We start from the raw sequence: 19,343 nt of genomic DNA, 5'->3' as shown, positions 1-19,343 counted from the left end.
TCCCTAGAAGCAATGTAATAGTGGGTTTTGTGTTGCTTGAAAATGTAGAAAATATGAAATATGTTTTAAAATAACTTTACTAAAATAAATATACCAACTATTGAAGCCTTACCTTGCTACTCTTCCCCGAAGATCTCCCAAACCAGAGAGTTGGCGCATCTCCAAACTCTTTAAGGCAGAATTTGTTCCATAGCTGATGTTATCCCTGGCACGAATCTGTTCTTGTAGGACCTTTACACAACAAGAAAATACCAACAAAGTCACTTGGACTTACAGGAAAAAAAGTCTTAAACTCCCTGAGTGAACAGAAATATTTTCTAATCAATTACAAGAGGGTACATTAAAAACAATAACTTGATATAAAATTACATATGGGATGATAGAATTTTTGAGCTTCAAGATACCTCGGAGGTTGCTCTTCCCCCTATTTCATAGCTGATGAAACTGAAACCAAGAGGTGAAATAGAATTGTTCCAGGTCATCCAGAGCATTGGTGAAAGAGACCAAACCAGAACCCAACTTTCCTGACTTCCAATCCAGTGGTCCTGCCTGCCAACATTCATGGCTTCACATGAAGTAATCTTCTACAATTTAATAGGTATAATCCCTAAGGGAGAAGTTAAATTATTCTAACATCTTCTCATAGTGAAAGTCATTTTTTACAATATTCTTTTGAGACTCAAGAGTTACCTAACTTGACAGGTAGACACTGGTTAAGCTTAACACAGGATTTTATCTTAGGCATGAAATAGAGTATGTTTCAAGAATTCCTAAGGAGAACAAAACCAAGAACATAAACAGAATATATCAGGAAAGGTGTTAGATACAGTGTTATATTTGGGAAAATCACCTAAAAGAGTTTGTATTTAGCAAATAATTTGAGCAATTCGCTAAAAAATGTTATTAACAGGTTGATATCAATCTTGGAAGAAGTGTACTAAGTGGTATCCCACAGAAAATGGATTTAAAGTTAAGATAAACAGCACATAGAGAGAGAGATTTGGAGATATTGTCCTGTTTGGTGATCCCAGGAAATTCTGTCCCACCTCCAATTATTTAAATTGGCATGTACCCCGTAACTACCACATAATAGTGAAAAATCTCTATATATTTGGTCCTGCTTAAACTAAAACAAAGGTATTTCAGCAAATATAAAGAAGGATTGTTTGACTACTAAGTATTGGAAGTTACTAAGTTTCCATCTCACAAGATCTTCATAACAGACAAGCTCTCTGTTCTAGAAAGAAACAGAAAACAACCCCTAGCACAGTACAGTGAACACAAAATCAGACTTTGGGTCAAGAAGGCCAGGTTTCAAACACATACTATACTGCCTCTGACATTTTCTACCATGAGAATAAAAACAAGTACTTTTACCTCATTGAGCTTCACCTGAGTTAACTATAAAATAGAGGCAAGAATAACTGGAAAAAATCTCTCATAGAATTCTGGGAGGCTCAAATGAGATAATACATTTAAAATGCTTTTGCTGACCTAGTAATACCACTTCTTGGTCTGTATTCCAAAGAGATCATAAAAATGGAAAAATAACCCACATGTACAAAAATATTTATAGCAGCCCTTTTTGTAGTGGCAAAGAATTGGAAATTGAGAGGATGGATGCCCATCAGCTGGGGAATGACTGAACAAGTTGTGGTATATGAATGTAATGGGATATACTATTGTACTATAAGAAATGATAAGCAGGCAGACTTTAGAAAAACCTTGGAAAGACTTACATGAACTGATGCTGAGTGAAATAAGCAGAACCAAGAAAACATTGTACATAAGATCAACTTTTATAGAGTTAACTATTCTCAGCAATACAAGGATCTATGACAGTTCCAAAAGATTCATGATGGAAAATGCTATCCATACCCAGAGAGAGAACTATGGAGTCTGAATGAAGATCAAAGCATACTATTTTCTCTTTTTTTGTCTGTTTGTTTCTCTTTTCTTGTGATTTTTCCCTTTGGTTCTAATTTTTCTTTATAACATGACTAATATGGAAATATGTTTAATATGATTGTACATGTACAGCCTATATCAGATCGCATGTCATTTTGGGGAGGGGGAAACAGAGGGGGAGAAAATGTAGAACTTAAAAATCTTATAAAAGTTAATGTTGAAAACTAAAAACAAATAAATAAATTTTTTTAATTGCTTTGCAAACCTCAAGTGGCATACAAATATGAAATGCCAATGTTATTATTTTTTAGTCCAAACTGGTGACTTCATTGCTATAAGAAACTCCAGGAGAGGAAACTCCCTCTATCAATGTGGATCAGTAACCCTTCTGCAACTTCTAGTCTTGAAGAGATGCACTAATGGGGCAGCTAGGTGGCACAGTGAATAGAGCACCAGCCCTGGAGTAGTAAGGACCTGAGTTCAAATCCGGCCTCAGACATTTGACACACTTACTAGCCATGTGACCTTGGGCAAGTCACTTAACCCCAATTGCCCTGCCTTCTCCCCTCCAAAAAGAAAAAAAAAAGAAATGCATAGAGTACTGAAGGGTTAATTGATGTGCCAAAGATCACATAGCCAATACACTTTGAGAGATTTAATTTGAACCAGATCTTTTCGACTCCAAAATGGGTGCTAGGTTCTGAGCCAGAAGCATAATCATTTCCTTCCAGTTCTAGAAATCCACATAGGTATGTGTTACCAACCATTTGCATAAAAATTGTCAATTTAGAGAAAACCAGAAATATATTCACCTATGATTCTACACCAACAGGGATTCCAAAATTTTACTTGCAAATATGCAGATAAGCTTTATGATCAAAGGATCTCACAATCAGTGCTCTTAGTGTACAAAAGTTGTCATATCAATGTAATTATTAAGGGCTTTTTTATCTAAAGGTTTTCAAATGCTGGAAAAACATTGACATTATGTCTTTTCTTCCCATAAGAAATTGATAGGAAAGCTTTGCACTAGCAAAAAAAAAAAATACCCCTAGGGAGGAGATACTTTCTTTGCTATACTAATTTAAAAATTAATCCCCTTTCCCTCTTTCCTCTTTCATTTTGATGGTACAACATGCTATAGTCTTGTCACTAAACAGAGCTAAACAGATAAATAGATCCAATTACAAAGAGGTTTATTTTTTTTAATGTGCCTAAACATATAAATGTGTCTAAACATATAAATGTGTTTTGGTTTGGTTTTAAAGTAGGTAGAAATAAGACTGTTTGAATGACAAATATTTTAATGGTATATATGTATATATACACACACATCACACACATATAAATGCATACACACATAAATATATAGGCCAACCATAAGATCAACTTAACAAAGTAGAATTTGGGCAAGTACAATCTGTATGCTACATTGAACTCCTACCAATCTAAAATCCAAATGGAAACAATGAAAAATACAAGGCTGTAGCATGTATATTTGTATACCACATACTTCATAGAAGGCAGGAACCTTACCTTCTATATATTTTGTGTCCATCTATAGACCCTTGCTCCAAGTCACCTAAGTGGCACTAAAGCGAACCTCACTCTAAGAAAAGGGCTGAAGCCCACTATCCAGGGTCTGACCTTCTAAATTCTAGGCATAACCTGAACCAAAAATAATATAGGTAATCCATCTCTGTATAATTTATAGTTGACTGTATATTATCATTACAAATTTCAAAAGGTAATTGTTTGAAGCCAGAGAATAAATATTTGATAATATAGTCATCATCACAGAATACCCTATTAATGAAAGATAAAAGTGATATCCATAATATGAAAACAGTAGATCATACAAAAAAATTTTTACTTTGGAATGTAATTTTTAAAAACATATTAAGCATTAACTATGTACAACACATTGGCTAGGCATGGGGGACACAAAGATGACAAAACACTTGCCCTCAAGAAGTTTACAGTATAGTGAGAAAAATATATACACAAATAAGTATGATATAAGACAGAAAGTGCTAAAGGCAAAGAAGAAGGCCAGGCAAAGTGCTATAAAAATGATTTGAGAAGACATCATATCCCTTTCAACCCTCTCAGCAGCTAGTTTCCCACCAATTCATAGGACTAAGTGAAGGAGTAGAATATGGCTTACCTCTACCACTTTCCTTCTTTCAGTTCCATGTAATCTACTGCCACCCTCTCCCCTTTATCTATCAAACTCCAGGTCATTTCCTTTATCCTGTGTCTTCAGTATTCTCAGTCTCCCTTTCTACTCTATTTTCCAACATCACTTATCAAGGGCTTCACTTTCTATGTCGAAAATGCCTATGAAACAAACCATGTACATAATTCATCAACCTCCTTAACAACTACTTCTTTTCTACCCCATTTCAGTTCTAAGTTTACCTCTCCTGAGAAAGGCCTATTTTTGGTTTAGGTTGGTTTTTTTCTTAATCTGCATTCTTCGCATCTAGCACAGTACTTTACACATAGTTGCTTAATAAAACTGCTGAAATGAACTGAATTTGTACTTTCAACTTCACTAATTCCAAGATAATAAATTTTAAAATTCCACTTTCTGATCATAATGTCCTACTCTTTACCTCTCTATCTCTCACTCACACTAAATCTATATTTACTCTTATCATGAAGTTCAGTTCCTTCACTTTTCCACATTCTTTGCGTCTACATGTCCTATTTTGACTTCACTTGCCTTCAATAACATTTTGACCCCACGACTGGGCACTTCAACGGTTTACTAGCCATTATCCTAGAATCCTTCAGTCTGACCTTCTTCCATCCCCAACCTGTGGATTCTAATTTTCTGCTAACCTCTTCTACTGTCTTCCAATTTCTCTGTTCTTTTTATCAGTAGAGAAAGTCACAAAATCAAGTTAATTTCACCCCTGAATAAAATCAAGTACTTAGGTTCAGTTGGACCCAAAGATGTCATCCAAAAATCCTTCAACTCTACCTGTATCTAATTCCACAATTTTTCCTTTTTTCTTTCACCACCAAACACACTGCTTTTCCCTACATGTACACCAAATTACCCAGCCACCTCTTTCTCTGAAGTGATTGAGTCCAATTGACATATAAATTCACTCAGTTCCCCTCCTCTATTCCTCAAACTTTCTCAGCAGTAGCCTCCTTCATTTCAATGGTCATACAAGAGATCACACCTTCATTTACTAAGCCTAATCCCTCTATATACACCAATGATCTCTTTACCTCCTTCTAGCAGTCATTCTTTCTCATGATTCTTCAACCTCTCCTTCAACACTAGTTCCATCCCAACCTCCTACAGATATGCTCGGTTCTCCTTAATCCTAAAAAAGCTTTCCCTTAACCCTTCTCTCCCATCTCTTTACTGGCACTACTAAATTTGTATAAGAAAGTGTGCCTTCATTTTGTTCTCCTCAAACCTTTGCAATCAGACTTCGGTCTCAACCACTCCACTTAGAGAGTTACTAATAACCAAATTCAATTCAATTACCAAATCCAAATCTAATACAATCACAAAATCCAAAAGTCTTTTCTTAGTCCTCATCTTCCTCAAGCTTTCCATGCTTCTGATGCTGTTGACCACTTCCTCCTAGCAGGACATACTCCCTTCCTTTGGTTCCCCAGTTTCTCCTCCCTCTTCTCTAAATGTTCCTTTTCTTCTTTACAGGCTCCTCATCTTCTGCAGGATTTCTTAAAGTGGGTTTTCCTCAAGAGTCTGTCCTTGGCCCTCTTCTCCTGTTCTACTCTGTCTTGGCAGTCTCATTCAATTTTGCAGCTTAAAGATAACTAGAAAATTTGCATCTCCAGTACAGTACTAAGCCTTATTTTTGAGCTCTAGACCTATAGTACTCCATAAGAGACATCTCTAACTGGTTATGCTACAGCTCCTCAAATTCAACATATCTAAAACCAAGCTCATTAACCTTCCCCATAAATTTCTTTCCAACTTCAACATTTCTCTGTGACATCACCATTCACGGTCTCCCATATTTCTAAGCTTACTACTATCTTTGATTTTTCCTTCTCTCTCATATCTTGTTTTGAATCAGTTACAAGGTCCATCATCCTACCTCCAAAACATCACTTATATCTTTCTCCTCTTCTCAATTCATATCGCCATCATCCTAATATATATAGGCCCTTATTAACATCCATCTGAACAACTGCTTTCTTTAAGCCTTGACACCACCACTCTCTGCTGCTAATCTATCCTTCATAATGTTGTCAGAAAAATCATCCTTTCACATGACTACATATCTTTAGTCATGTCACATTTCTATTCAAAAATCTCTAATGGCTCCCTATTACATACCAAGTTCAAGCTCCTTTACCTGGTATTCTGGATACTAAGCAATTAAGCACTATCCCACCTTTCTAGACATATCTCATTTCTCCCCTTTACTCTCCAAACAAATCAGACTATTCCCTCATCCCTGAGAATGTGCTATATGCTCTCATACCTCCATGTTGTTCAGGCTGTTTCTTATTCCTCAATTGCCCTCCTGTCCCCTTTTTGACTAATAAATTCATATCAATCCTTTAGAGACCCAAATGAAGTGTCATCTCTTTCAGGAGGTCTTCCCCATTTTTTCCTGAATAGATACTGTCCTTCTCCCTCTGACCTCACATAGAACTGCATAGTTTTCTAATGCATTTATCATATATTGTTGTAGATATCTATGTTGCTTTGTTATCTCCCTACTGGATTCTAGATTCTGTAAGGCAGGACAGTGGCCTATCTAAATAGCACCTCCCTCTAAATACCTTCCCACCAACCACCTAGCTATAGGAAGCAAGTGATTTCACAAATGTGTATTGTGTTATGTTGTACTGTACTGTATTGTCCTCAAGGTCTCTAATATAAATACTTCACTGGATGTGAGTAATCAACCATTATTACTGCTGATATTGTTATATGCCACCACCAGTAAAACTGGTCTCTAATCTCATTCCTTTCATAAAAATGCAATGTTGGAACAAGATTTCAAAAGGGATAGCCAAGTGAATGGTGATGGCTGGCTTAATAGGAGTAGCCATGGCAGCAACAAATCACAATTTTCTCTTACTACTCTAATGTCACGTGGCTAGTTTTTTTGTGTTGTGTCTGAGGCCACATTTGAACTCAGGTCCTCCCGACTCCAGGGCTGGTGGCTGGCCACTGCACTACCTAGCTACCCCTTTTTATTTTTTTACACATTAATTTTTTTAATTGTGATTTCTGGATTCTCCCCACCTTTGTGGTCCTCCCCACTCACTGAAAAGGCAAGAAATGTGACATCAATTATACAGGTGAAATAATGAAAAACATTGCTATATTTGCTGTTCTTATTGAATCATTTCAGTCATGTCCAACTCTTCGTGACCAATATTTGAGGTTTAATTGACAAAGATATGGCAGTGGGCTTGCTGCTTCCTTTTCTAGCTCATTTTACAGATAAGGATACTGAAGCAAACAGGGTTAAGTGACTTGCCCAAAGTCATACAGCTAGTGTCTGAGGAGAGAGTTGAACTCATGCTAAGTCTTTCAAAACTGATCATCCTTATAATATTGCTGTTACTGCATACAAAGTTCTCCTGATTCTACTCACTTCACTTTCCATCTGTTCATGTATGTCTTTTCAGGTTTTTTGGAACCATCTTGCTCATTATTTCTTATAGCACAATAGTATTCCATCACAGTCATGAACCACAACTTTTCCATCCACTCCTCAATTGATGGGCATCCCCTCAATTTCCAATTCTTTGCCATCACAAAAAAAAAGCTGCTATAAATATTTATGTACCTATAGGTCCTTTTCCTTTATCTTTGACCTCTTTGAGATACAGACCCACTAAGGGTATTTTGGGGTCAGAGGGTATTCACAGTTTTATAGCCCTCTGGGAATGGTTCCAAATTGCTCTCCAGAATGGCTGGATGAGTTCACAATTCCACAAACAATGCATTAGTGTTCCAATTTTTCCATATCCCCTCCAACATGTGTTATTTTCCTTTTCTGTCATATTAGCCAATCTATTGATACCAGTACAATCTACTGATACCAGAGCAAGTACCTCAGAATTGTTTTAATTTGCATTTATCTAATCAATAGTGGTTTAGAGCATTTTTATGACTATAGATAGCTTTGATTTCTTCTGAAAACGCCATTAATATCCTTTGCCTATTTATCAATGACTCATATTTTTATAAATTTGACTCAGTTCTCTATATAGTTGAGAAATAAGGCCTTTATTAGAGAATCTGGCTGTAAAAAAGAGTTCCCAGTTTCCTGCTTTCCTTCTAATCTTAGCTACATTGTTTTGCTTTGTGCAAAAACTTTTAAATTTCATATAATCCAAATTAATCATTTTACTTTCCATGATCCTTGCTATCTCTTATTTGGGCATAAATTCTTCCCTTACTCACAGATCTGACAGGCAAAATTTTCCACGCTCCCCTTATCTGCTTATTATATTACCCTCTATATCTAAATCCTATACCCATTTTGACTTGTATCTTCACATATGGTGTGAGATGCTGGTCTATAGCTAGTCTCTGCTAAACTGCTTTCCAGCAAGTTTTGTCAAATAGGTCCCAAAAGCTTGGAACTTTGGGTCTAACAAACACTAGATTACTATGGTCATCAATCATTGTATATTGTTTTCCTCATATATTCTGCTGATCTAACCACTCTATTTCTTAGCAATCAGTACATTGTTTTGATGATTACCACTTTGTAATGCAGTTTGAAATCTGATACTGCTAGGATGCCTTCCTAAACATTTTTTCATTGATTCCCTTGATGTTCTTGACCTTTTGTACTTCCAGATAAATTTATTATTTTTCCTAACTCTATAATTTTTGATAGTTTGATTGGTATGACAATCAATATGTAAATTGAGTAAGGCAGAATTGTCATTTTTATTATATTGGTCCAGGCTATTCATGAGCAATCAATATTTCTCCTATTGTTTAGATATGTCTTTTTTGTGGGAATTATGTTCATATAGTTCCTGAGTTTGTCTTGGCAGGTAGACTCCTAACTATTTTATATTGTCTGCAGTTAATTTTTTTTTAATTTCTCTATCTCTTCCTACTGGACTTTGTTGGTAATGTATAGAAATGCTGAAGATTTATGTATGTTTAATTTGCATCCTGCAACTCTGCTAAAGTTGTTCATTGTTTCAGCTAGTTTTTTAGTTGATTTTCTAGGATTCTCTAAGTATAACATATCAAAAGTAAAGACTGATAGTTTTTTTTTTCCTCATTGCCTATTCTAATTACTTCAACATCTTTTTCTTCACTTATTGCTATAGCTAGCATTTCTAGTACAATACTAAAATAGTAGAGGTAATAATAAATATATTTGCTTTATCCTTGATCTTACTGGGACAGTTTCTAGCTTATCCCCATTGCAGATGTTTGCTGACAGATTTAGATACATACCATTTATCATTTTAAAGAAAGCTCTATTTAATCCTATGCTTTCTAATATTTTAATAGTAATGAGTATTGTATTTAGTCAAAAGCTTTTTCTGCATCTATTGAGATAATCATATGATTTTTTTGTTTTGTTGTTGTTGTTATTATTGATGTGATCAATTATACTGATAGTTTTCCCAATATTGAACTAGCCCTGCATTCTTGGCATAAATTCTGCCTGGTCATAGTGTATGATCTTTGCGATATATTACTGTGATTTCCTTCCTCGCATCTTATTTAAATTTTTTCATCAATATTCATTAGTGAAATTGGTCTACAGTTTTCTTTCCCTCTTTGTTTTTTTTTTGGGGGGGGTATTTTGAGAGTTTTGTTTTGTTTTGTTTGCTTCTTGGTTGCAGTATCAGCAGATATTTGTGTCATAAAAAGAAATTGGTAGGACTCCTTCTTTTCCTATTTTTCCAAATAGTTTGTATAGTATTGGAATTATTTGGTAGAATTCACTTGTGAATCTATTTGGTCCTGAGTATTTTTTCTTGGGAAGCTCATTTATGGTCTATTCAATTTCTTTTTAAATTGAAGATCAGGTTACTTAAGTATTCTGTTTCTTCTTCTGTTAATCTGGGCAATTTAAATTTTTGTAAATACTCATCCATTTCACTTAGATTGTCAGATTTATTGGCATATAATTAGGCAAAACAATACCTAATAATCGCTTTAATGTCATCTTCATTGGTAGTACATTCATACATTTCATTTTCAATACTTGTAATGTGGTTTTTTTCTGAAGTTTTTAATCAAATTAATCAATGGTTTACTGTTGTATTGGGTTGTTTTCATTACAAAACCAGCTTCTAGCTTTATTTATTAGTTCAATGGTTCCTTTACTTTCAATTTTATTCATATCTCATTTGATTTTCAGGATTTCCATTTTGGTGTTTAATTGGGGATGTTTAAATTGCTCTTTTTCTAATTTTCTTTAATTAAATGCCTAATTCACAGATCTGCTCATTATTTATTTTACTGATGTAAATGTTAAGAGATATAAATTTTCCCCCTAAGTACTACTTCAGCTGCATACCATAAATCTTGGTATGTTGTCTCATGGTCATCATTCTCCTTAATGAAGTTATTGATTATTCCTTTTCTCTTTTTGAGGGGGAGGAAGGGCAGTTGGAGTTAAGTGACTCGCCCAAAGTCACACAGCTAGTGAGTGTGTCAAGTGTCTCAGGTCATATTTGAACTCAGGTCCTCCTGATTCCAGGGTCGGTGTTCTATTCACTGTGCCACCTAGCCACCCCTGTTACTGATTATTTATATGATTTGTTCTTTGACCCACTCCTTCTTTAGGATTAGTTTCCAATTAATTTCTAATCTATTTTTCCATGGCCTCTTAATTAAATGTAATTTTGCATCATGATCTAAAAAGATGAATTTAACATTTCTACATTTCTGCATTTGATTATAATGTTTTTATGCCCTAACACATGGCCATTTTTTTGTGTAGATGTCACATACTGCTGAGACAAAAGTATATTCCTTTCTCTCCCATTCAATTTTCTCCAGAGGTCTATCATATCAAACTTTTCTAAAATTCTATTGACCTCCTTTAATTCTTTCTTGTTTATTTTGTGGTTAGTTTTATCTAATTTTGAGAAAGGAAAATTGAGGTCCCTCAATAGTATAGTTATACCATCTATTTCCTCTATAACTCATTAAACTTCCCCTTTAGAAATTTGGATTCTATATACTATTTGGTGCACATATGTTTAGTACTGATATTACTTCATTGTCTATGGTAGTACCTTTTAGCAAGGTGCTTCTAAGGTAGTACCTTTTATCTCTTTTAATTAGATCATTTTTTGCTTTTGCTTTGTCTGAGTTCATAATTGCTACCCCTGTTTTGTTTTTTTACTTCAGCAGAAGCAAATTATTCTGCTCTAGCCTTTTACCTTTGCTCTCCGCATGTATCTCTGCTTCAAATGTGTTTCTTGTAAACAACATAATGTAGGATTCTGGCTCTTAATCCACTCTACTATCTTCTTCCATTTTATGAGTTCATTTCATTTACAATCGCAGTTGGGATTACTAACTGTATTTCCCTCCATCCCATTTTTCCCCTGCTTATTCTTCTTTCTCTCTCCTTTCACCCTATCCCCCCTCAAAAGTGTTTTGCTTTTGACTACCATCTCCCTCAATCTGCCTTCCCTTCTATCACCTACCCTTTCTTGTCCCCTTTCCCTACTATTTCCCTATAGGATAAAATAGATTTCTATACCCAACTGAATGTGTATGTTATTCCCTCTTTCAGCCAAATCCAAGGTTCAATCAATGCTCCCCAACACCCCCCCCTTTTCCCTCCACTATAATAGGGTTTTTGTGCTTCTTGATGTGAAATAATTTACCCCATTCTACCACTTTATTCCCACTTCTCCCAATGCATTCCTCTTTTTCACCCTTTAAGGGTTTTTTATATCATCCCATCAAAGGCAACTTACAGCCACACCCTCTATCTATATATACTCCTTCTAACTGCCCTAATAAGTTATATAGTTCTTAAGAGTTACAAGTATCATCTTCCCACAAAGGAATATAATTTAACCTTATTGAATCCCTTATATTTTCTCTATCCTATTTACCTTTTTATGTTTCTGTTGAGTCTTGTATTAGAAAATCATATTTTCACTTTAGCTCTGGTTTTTTCATCAGGAATGCTTGAAAGTCCTCTATTTCAATGAATATCCATTTTTTTCCCCTGAAGGATTATGCTGTTTTGCTGGGTAGATGATTCTTGGTTATAATCCACTCTCCTTTGCCTTCCTGAATATCATATTTCAAACCCTCAAATCCTTTAACTTGGAAGCTGCTAAATCCTGTGCAATCCTGACTACAGCTCCTTAGTTTCCAGATCATTTCATTCTGGCTACTTGCAGTATTTTCTCTTTGAGAGTTCTGGAATTTAGCTATAATACTCCTAGGAGTTTTCATTTTCGAATACCTTTCAGGAGCCAACAAGTGGATTCTTTCAATTTCTGTTTTACCCTCTGGTTCTAGGATATCTGGGCAGTTTTTCTTGATAATTTCTTGAAAGATGATGTCCATTCTCTTTTTTTTTCCTTTGTCATCGCTTTCAGGTAGTCCAATAACTCTTAAATTATCTCTCCTCAATCTGTTTTTCAGGTCAGTTGCTTTTCCAATGAGATATGTCACATTTTCTTCTATTTTTTAAATCTTTTGATTTTGTTTGATTGATTATTGTTGTCTGATGGAGTCATTAGCCTTCACTTAACCAATTCTAATTTCTAAGGAATTATTTTCTTCAATTAGCTTTTGTACATCTTTTTTAATTTAGCCAATTCTACTTTTTTAGGAGTTCTTTTCTTTAGTGAATTTTTGTTCATCTTTTTGCATGTTTTTGTGCTTCCTTTACTAAGCTGTTGACTTTTTTCATGTTTCTCTTGATAATAACACGCATTCCTTTTCCCAATTTTTCTTCTACCTCTCTTATTTTATTTTTTAAATTCTTTTTTAGTTCTTCCAGGAGTTCTATTTGGGCCTGAGGCCAAATCCTATTTCTTTTAAAGGCTTCACATGTAGGCATTTTGATATTATTGTCCTTTTCTAAGTTTGTGTTTTGATCTTCCCTATCACAATAGTAGCTTTCTATAGTCTGGGGCAGGCGGAAGGAGGTGTTAATTTTTGCTCATTTACTAGCCTACTTAATTACTTTTAAAGTTGAGTTCTGCTCCTGAGACACAGGGGACATTGTCTCAAGCTTCTTGCACCAGGGCCTAGGGGCCTAGCCTCTGAGCTGCTGCACCAAGGCCACTGGGCCTGCTGTACTTGGCTGCTCATCTACTGTGCCAGAGGATAGAAACCTCACAACCAACCCACTATGCCATTGGTCAACTACACTGTGGCCACAGGGCCTAAGTTGCTGACCTGTGCTGGGGCTAGGAGTTTCCCACAGACACTGTCTGTGCTGGGCTGCTGTCCCCTTTTACTCAAATAAGACAAACCATTTTGCCAAGGTCACACAGTAAGTGTTAAGTGTCTGAGGCCGGATTTGAACTCAGGTCCTCCTGACTCCAGGGCTGGTGCTCTATTCACTATGACACCTAGCCACCCCTTTCTTTTTTTTTCAATGGGAGAGGGAGAGAGAAAATTGATTTTTGTTCATTGCAAAAAAAAAATTTTAGGAAAAAAGGCAAACTTTTACATTTTTGTCTTTATATTCCCTGCCTGAAGGGCAGAGTGGCATAACGGTGAAAGGGCCAATGCTTGCACTAGTTTCATATCTTGCTTCTGACAAATACACTATTAGCTCTATTATCATGGAAAATTACCTAAGTTCTAAGTTTCTGAGGAAACTCTCTATGGAATAAATGATAGATGAGTCTGCATCAGTCTGGGGACTTCCCACATACAAATGAAACTATGTGGCTAGAACAAAAATTTCTCAGCACTTAAAATATTGCCTTGCACATAACAAGAGCCAAACTGTTTGTGGAGAACTTTTAGTGTTGAGTTTATATTTTGTCCTGGGGAGAAAAGGGACTCATTAAAAAATTTTAACAAACCATTGGTATGGTCAGAACTGTGTCTTAGAAAGACTACTTGGCAACTATGTGGAAGATAGATTGAACATCGGTGAAACTGAAAACAGTCTCATGGACAATTAGAATACTAGCCCAAATATAAGATTTTACATTTATTCCTATTAAACATAGTCCAAAAGTCAGCCCTATCAATAAGGTTCTCAATAACCTGCCCTCTTTATTTCCCTTTATGAACTCCATATTTCCCTGTCCCCTCACCCACCTCAACCTCTAGGAGAGGATCCCTAGTAAGTACTGAAGTCACACAATGAAAAGTGGGGTTAGGAAACACTAGAGAAATTAAAAGTAAATTTATAAATGATAGAAACATTTGGAGGAAAGAGAAAAGGCTTCTTCTCTAGAACACAAAAAAGTGATCCCTTCCTTCTCGACTTAGGGTCACACATCATAAGATGATTTAGAAGAACTGAGAAGAATTAGACCATCAAAGCTAGAAGAGTTAAAGGGGTTGTGTGTGTTTAATGAATACTTGTTTTTTCCATGAGTTTTTTCAGTGTGGGGAAATATTAGGGAAGGTTCACCTAAGAACCACCTGTGCCTTTGCAGAGACCAGGGAGGCACAGAAAGAAAGCAGAAAGCTGGCTGCTTATGATTTGCACTGGGCTTTAAGTCTCCAGAGGGGGAAAGAGAGCCTTCAGTTTCAATACTGGTCTTGGCATCAGGAGACCTGGATTCAAATTCTACCTGAGATATATACTACTTGTGTGACCACTTGATCTCTCAGCACTTCATTCTTCATCTGTAAAATGAAAGTGTTAAGAGATAATTTCCAAGGTCCCTTCTGACTGTGAATTTCTGACATTGTGATCATTCTAGTTTATCCAGTCCAGTTCACCAAGACGGAAAAAAGAGAGAGGAATTAGAGCAAACACTGCATCCAAGAATAGAAACTGTACACTTGATTGGAGCTTCCTTTGGGCCACCTGTATCAGGACTAAAGTGTTTCAGACAGAGCCCAGGAATACAGGAATCTAATGCATCCAGGGATCGTAGCAACTGGCAACTGTTTTCTATTCCATACCTCTGCCACTGATAGCACACTATGATAGATTTACTAGGTGTGAGAGGAAGAGAATGGGAACAAAACTGTTAGAGGGAGAATGTGTAAAACATATGTAAGTGATCCCAGCACTGAGAAAAAGAGGCCTGACATAAAACCAATGTCAACAGTGGCACAAGGACAAATACAGTTTTAGAAACCATTCTGACCTGAGTTATTTTCCCTTCCAAAACTCAAGTCATTCGGTACCTGATGTCACCTGCACGGGCACACTCTCAGCCCAGGCATGCTTGTCACCACTGGCTGGGAGTACTCTCTCTCTCCCTTCCTCTTCTCATAGACACAGATATAGTGATATAGCTACACACAAGTATATGTGTGTGTATATGTTACATATATATATACATATATATATACCTGTATATGCACGTATACATACATATGTGTATAGACTTAGCTTGAATTAGTTGATCAAGTACAAAGGACTGTCCTGTGGAGGTGAAAACTTTTACATATAAAAATCTGACTCCATTTTCATATACAAATATATAGCATGTGTGCATAGAGAGAGAGAGAGAGAGAAATAAAACATAAATATGCAGTCAAGTCCCACTTTCTAAGCTATGAGACACTTTCCCACCAAATTTAGAAGAGTAGATCAGACATCTGCAGCAATTTAAAGTGCTTTAAATAAGCTACTATGAAATATTGTTAGTCTACCGGCCCTGAAATCACTGTACTACAGTGCTCTGAAGGATTTGGCAGTGACTTCATGCATATATTTCCAAACATGCTTAGTAGGAAACTATAGTCCAACTTAGTTTCTATTTTATATTATGTCATTTGAATTTAACTGGTGGGGGGACACCTGAAAAGCAATTTCAGGAATCTTAAATAATTTATTTAGATCATTCTTATGCCTCTTCTTGTTCTCTTGTTGTTCATTTTGATATTGGATAAGGATCTTTGCCTTATGTCTCAGGTTAATCTTAACATTAGCCCATGTTCTTTCTTTAGTCATGAAAAACTCCTCTAGCTAGCTAACTGCATAGAATAACCATATGTGACAGACTGTGGCACTAATGTTAGTACAGTATATTATTGTATGATACAATCTATATATGGCATGCTGTACACTTTTACACAAAGCTTTTTTCTGGACAGCTCTAAATTTAAAGTAGACTAGACGAATGAATACACTCCTATTCTTCCAATCTAATAAGAGATAAGGGAGGTAGAGTTGGAAACGGGGCAACAAAGATATATATGAATGGCCAACGCAAAAAATCACAAATCAGAATGTCAAAAACTTCCAAGAAATACTATAAAACTTATATAACCATGATTATAGACAGAGAAAGAGAAAGTTCAAAAAATTCCCAAGAGTGATGATTCTATAGAAAGTTGTCCTGTCACATTTAGAGAAAGAATGACTGTAGGTCTCAAGATCACTTGTTAAGAGGCTATAATTTCTTTCCACTCATTCCTCTTCAGGCTGTACTCCAGACTTCCTCTATCATGCCCTAGTTCTTCATGTCTCACTACAGTCATGTAATTCACATACTGGAAATACCCTTGCCCCTGTGGCCTCACCCTCTGATTAAATGTCTCCTTCTAGAACTTTCATTTAAGGTCCCAGCTATGTCTCCTCTCCAGGTAGTACTACAGACTTCTTCCATCATACTACAACACCAAGTACCTGTGTTCCCCCTCCCCATTTTAGCTTCATTTTATTTTTTCCCCATTCAAATGTAAGCTCCTGGAGGGCAGGGGCTGTCCATCTTTCTACTTGTATTTGTATCCTCAACACTTAGTACAATGCCTTGAACATAGCAAGGGCTTAATAAATGTTGGTTGAGTAACCCTTAAATAAACAAAATATGGTGGAAACCTGAGTGTCAAGGGAAGAGATTAAGACTAACTTTATAGACTAACATGTAATAGTAGACTTTCACTCTAAAGGCAGAATTCTACTTTAATATATGGCATCACAATATGATATCTAGTTTTATGTCACAAATCTATGCAGCTTTCACAGCCCCAGTAACAGCATATTCTCATGCTATTTTATTGATGAGAATATAACAAATTTTGTTGAATGAGAATATCCTTTAGGACAGATATATTCATAGGTCCCATTCTATTTATTAGACTGTGTATAAAACATACAAAGTTATATTTTAATAAAAGCTGACATTTCTCCAAAAAGTACCACAGAGTAGTACATGACTAATTTCTTCATGTTGACTGTTGTATCAGGGGTTCAGGGAGAAGAAAGTAATTGGAAGTACTAAGTTTCCTAGATTATCATGTGTATTATATTATTAAATTAAAAGAGTTATTATAGGGGTGGCTAGGTGGTGCAGTGAATAGAGCACTAGCCCTGGAGTCAGGAGGACCTGAATTCAAATGTGATCTCAGACACTTAACACCAAAAAAAAAAAAAAACCCTAGCTGTGTGACCTTGGGCAAGTCGCTTAACCCCAATTGCCCTACCTTCCCCCTCCAAAAAAAAAAGCAAAAGAGTTATTGTTGTTCATTCAGTCACTCATGCCCAACTCCCTGTGACCTCATGGCACACCAGGTCTTTCTATCCTCCACTATCTCCTGAAGTCTGTCTAAGCTTTGTTTGTTGCTTCCATGACACTATCTATCCATTTCATCCTCTGCCATCTCCTTCTCCTTTTGCCTTCAATCCTTCCCAACATCAAGGTCTTTTCTAAAGAGTCTTGTCTTCTCATTATTTGGTCAAAGTATTTAAGCTTCAGCTTCAGTATTTGTCCTTCTCATGAGTAGTCTGAATTAATTTCTTTAAGTATTAACTGATTTGATCACCTTGCTTTCCGAGCGACTTTCAAAAGTCTTCTCCAGCACCACAATTTGAAAGTGTTGATTCTGTGGCACTCAGCTTTCTTTATAGCCCAACTCTCAAAGCCATACATTGCTACTGGAAAAACTATAGCTTTGACTATATGGACTTTTATCAGCATGGTGAAATTTCTGCTTCTTAGTATGCTGTCCATATTTGCCATAACTATCCTTCTAAAGAGCAAACATTTTTTTAATTTCATGGCTACAGTTGCCATCTGAAGTAATCTTTGAGCCCAAGAACATAAAGTTTGACACTGCTTCCATTCCTTCTCCCTCTATTTGCAAGGAAGTGATGGGACCAGTTGCAATGATCTTAGTTTTTTAATATTAAGCTTCAAGCCAGCTTTTACACTCTACTCTTTCACCCTTATCAAGAGGCTTCCTAATTCTTCTTCACTTTCTGCCATCAGAGTAGTATCACCTGCATATCTGAGATTGTTGATATTACTCCTGGAAACCTTAATTCCAACTTTTTTATTCGTGCAATCTGGCATTTCACATGATATACTCTGAACTTAAGTTAAATAAATAAGGTAACAACATACAGCCTTGTTATATTCCTTTCCCAATCTTAAAACAATCAATTATTCCATGTTCAGTTCTAACCATGGCTTCTTGGCCTGCTTACAGGTGTAATGGTAATGGGAATCTGAAGATCTTCACTGCCCCTTGATAAGCCTGGGGGAATTTGAAGACCTTCCCTTCTTTGAAAATATACCCTGCCCCCTAATAGGCTAAATGTAATCACAAGGAGCATGTGGTAGGAGAAGTTTGCTGAAGAGTGGAACAGAGCCTACAGGAAGCTGGAAGTCAGAGCAGCTAGACACGGTGGGAGGAAAAAATGCATCTGAGGGAGACAAACCTGTGAGTAAACATTGGTCTTGTGTTGGTTTGTGGGAAGGCTAAAGGATGTTGTGGCCCTCTGTGCTGTTATGGCTTATTAACTTCTTTGCTACTATGATGGAATCAGCTTACTGGTTTTGGGATTCAGTTTTCTGATATCTGAATAAATGTTTTGCTTCTTTCTTCTATGTGGAGAGTCTGTTAAATTCTGCAATCCAGCACTACACAGGTATATTTATAGTGACTGTTGGCACTATGAATATTGCATTGGCACTACAACAGGCTCCTCAGGAAACAAGGAAGATGATTTGGTACTCTCATTACTTTGAGGAATTGCCACATTCTGTTGTGATCCACAGAGTCAAAGAGGAGTTTATCATTATTTTGGTGACAGGATAGGGAGGTCTTGTCAGTACTCACTCTTTTGTCCCCAACCAACTATATCCCATCTTTTCTACATCTCTTGGGCTTTGGATACAAACAACAATCAACACCCCAGTGAACCTCCAAGCCTGTAAGGGGAGGCAAGCAGTGAGCTGGGGTTGCTGCAGCTGCCTGGTTCTTCTTCCTTTTGGACCAAAAAGACTTAAGCCTCAAATCTGAAACTTAAAAGGAAAAGAAATTCTAAATATAAAAACCACCTTTAAATCACTTGAAATTTTCC

The 19,343-nt window shown here is 36.3% G+C and overlaps 1 protein-coding gene across 1 annotated transcript in view; it reads right to left on the bottom strand.

Moving 5' to 3' along the window:
* The window catches only part of FAM81A (family with sequence similarity 81 member A), a 78,164-nt gene that overhangs the window by 36,161 nt on the left and 22,660 nt on the right, over window positions 1–19,343 (bottom strand). The window contains exon 4 of the mRNA XM_069098172.1: window positions 113–231. Coding sequence (XP_068954273.1) covers window positions 113–231 — 119 coding nt within the window. The remainder of the gene's footprint in view (window positions 1–112; window positions 232–19,343) is intronic.

Source organism: Petaurus breviceps, unplaced genomic scaffold, assembly GCF_028583685.1.
Source record: "Petaurus breviceps papuanus isolate PSGF00001 unplaced genomic scaffold, PetGlider_PUasm1.0 37, whole genome shotgun sequence".
Classification (NCBI taxonomy): Eukaryota; Metazoa; Chordata; class Mammalia; order Diprotodontia; family Petauridae; genus Petaurus; species Petaurus breviceps.
Note: the sequence above shows the minus strand (reverse complement) of the source record. Positions and strands in the feature narration are given on the sequence as shown.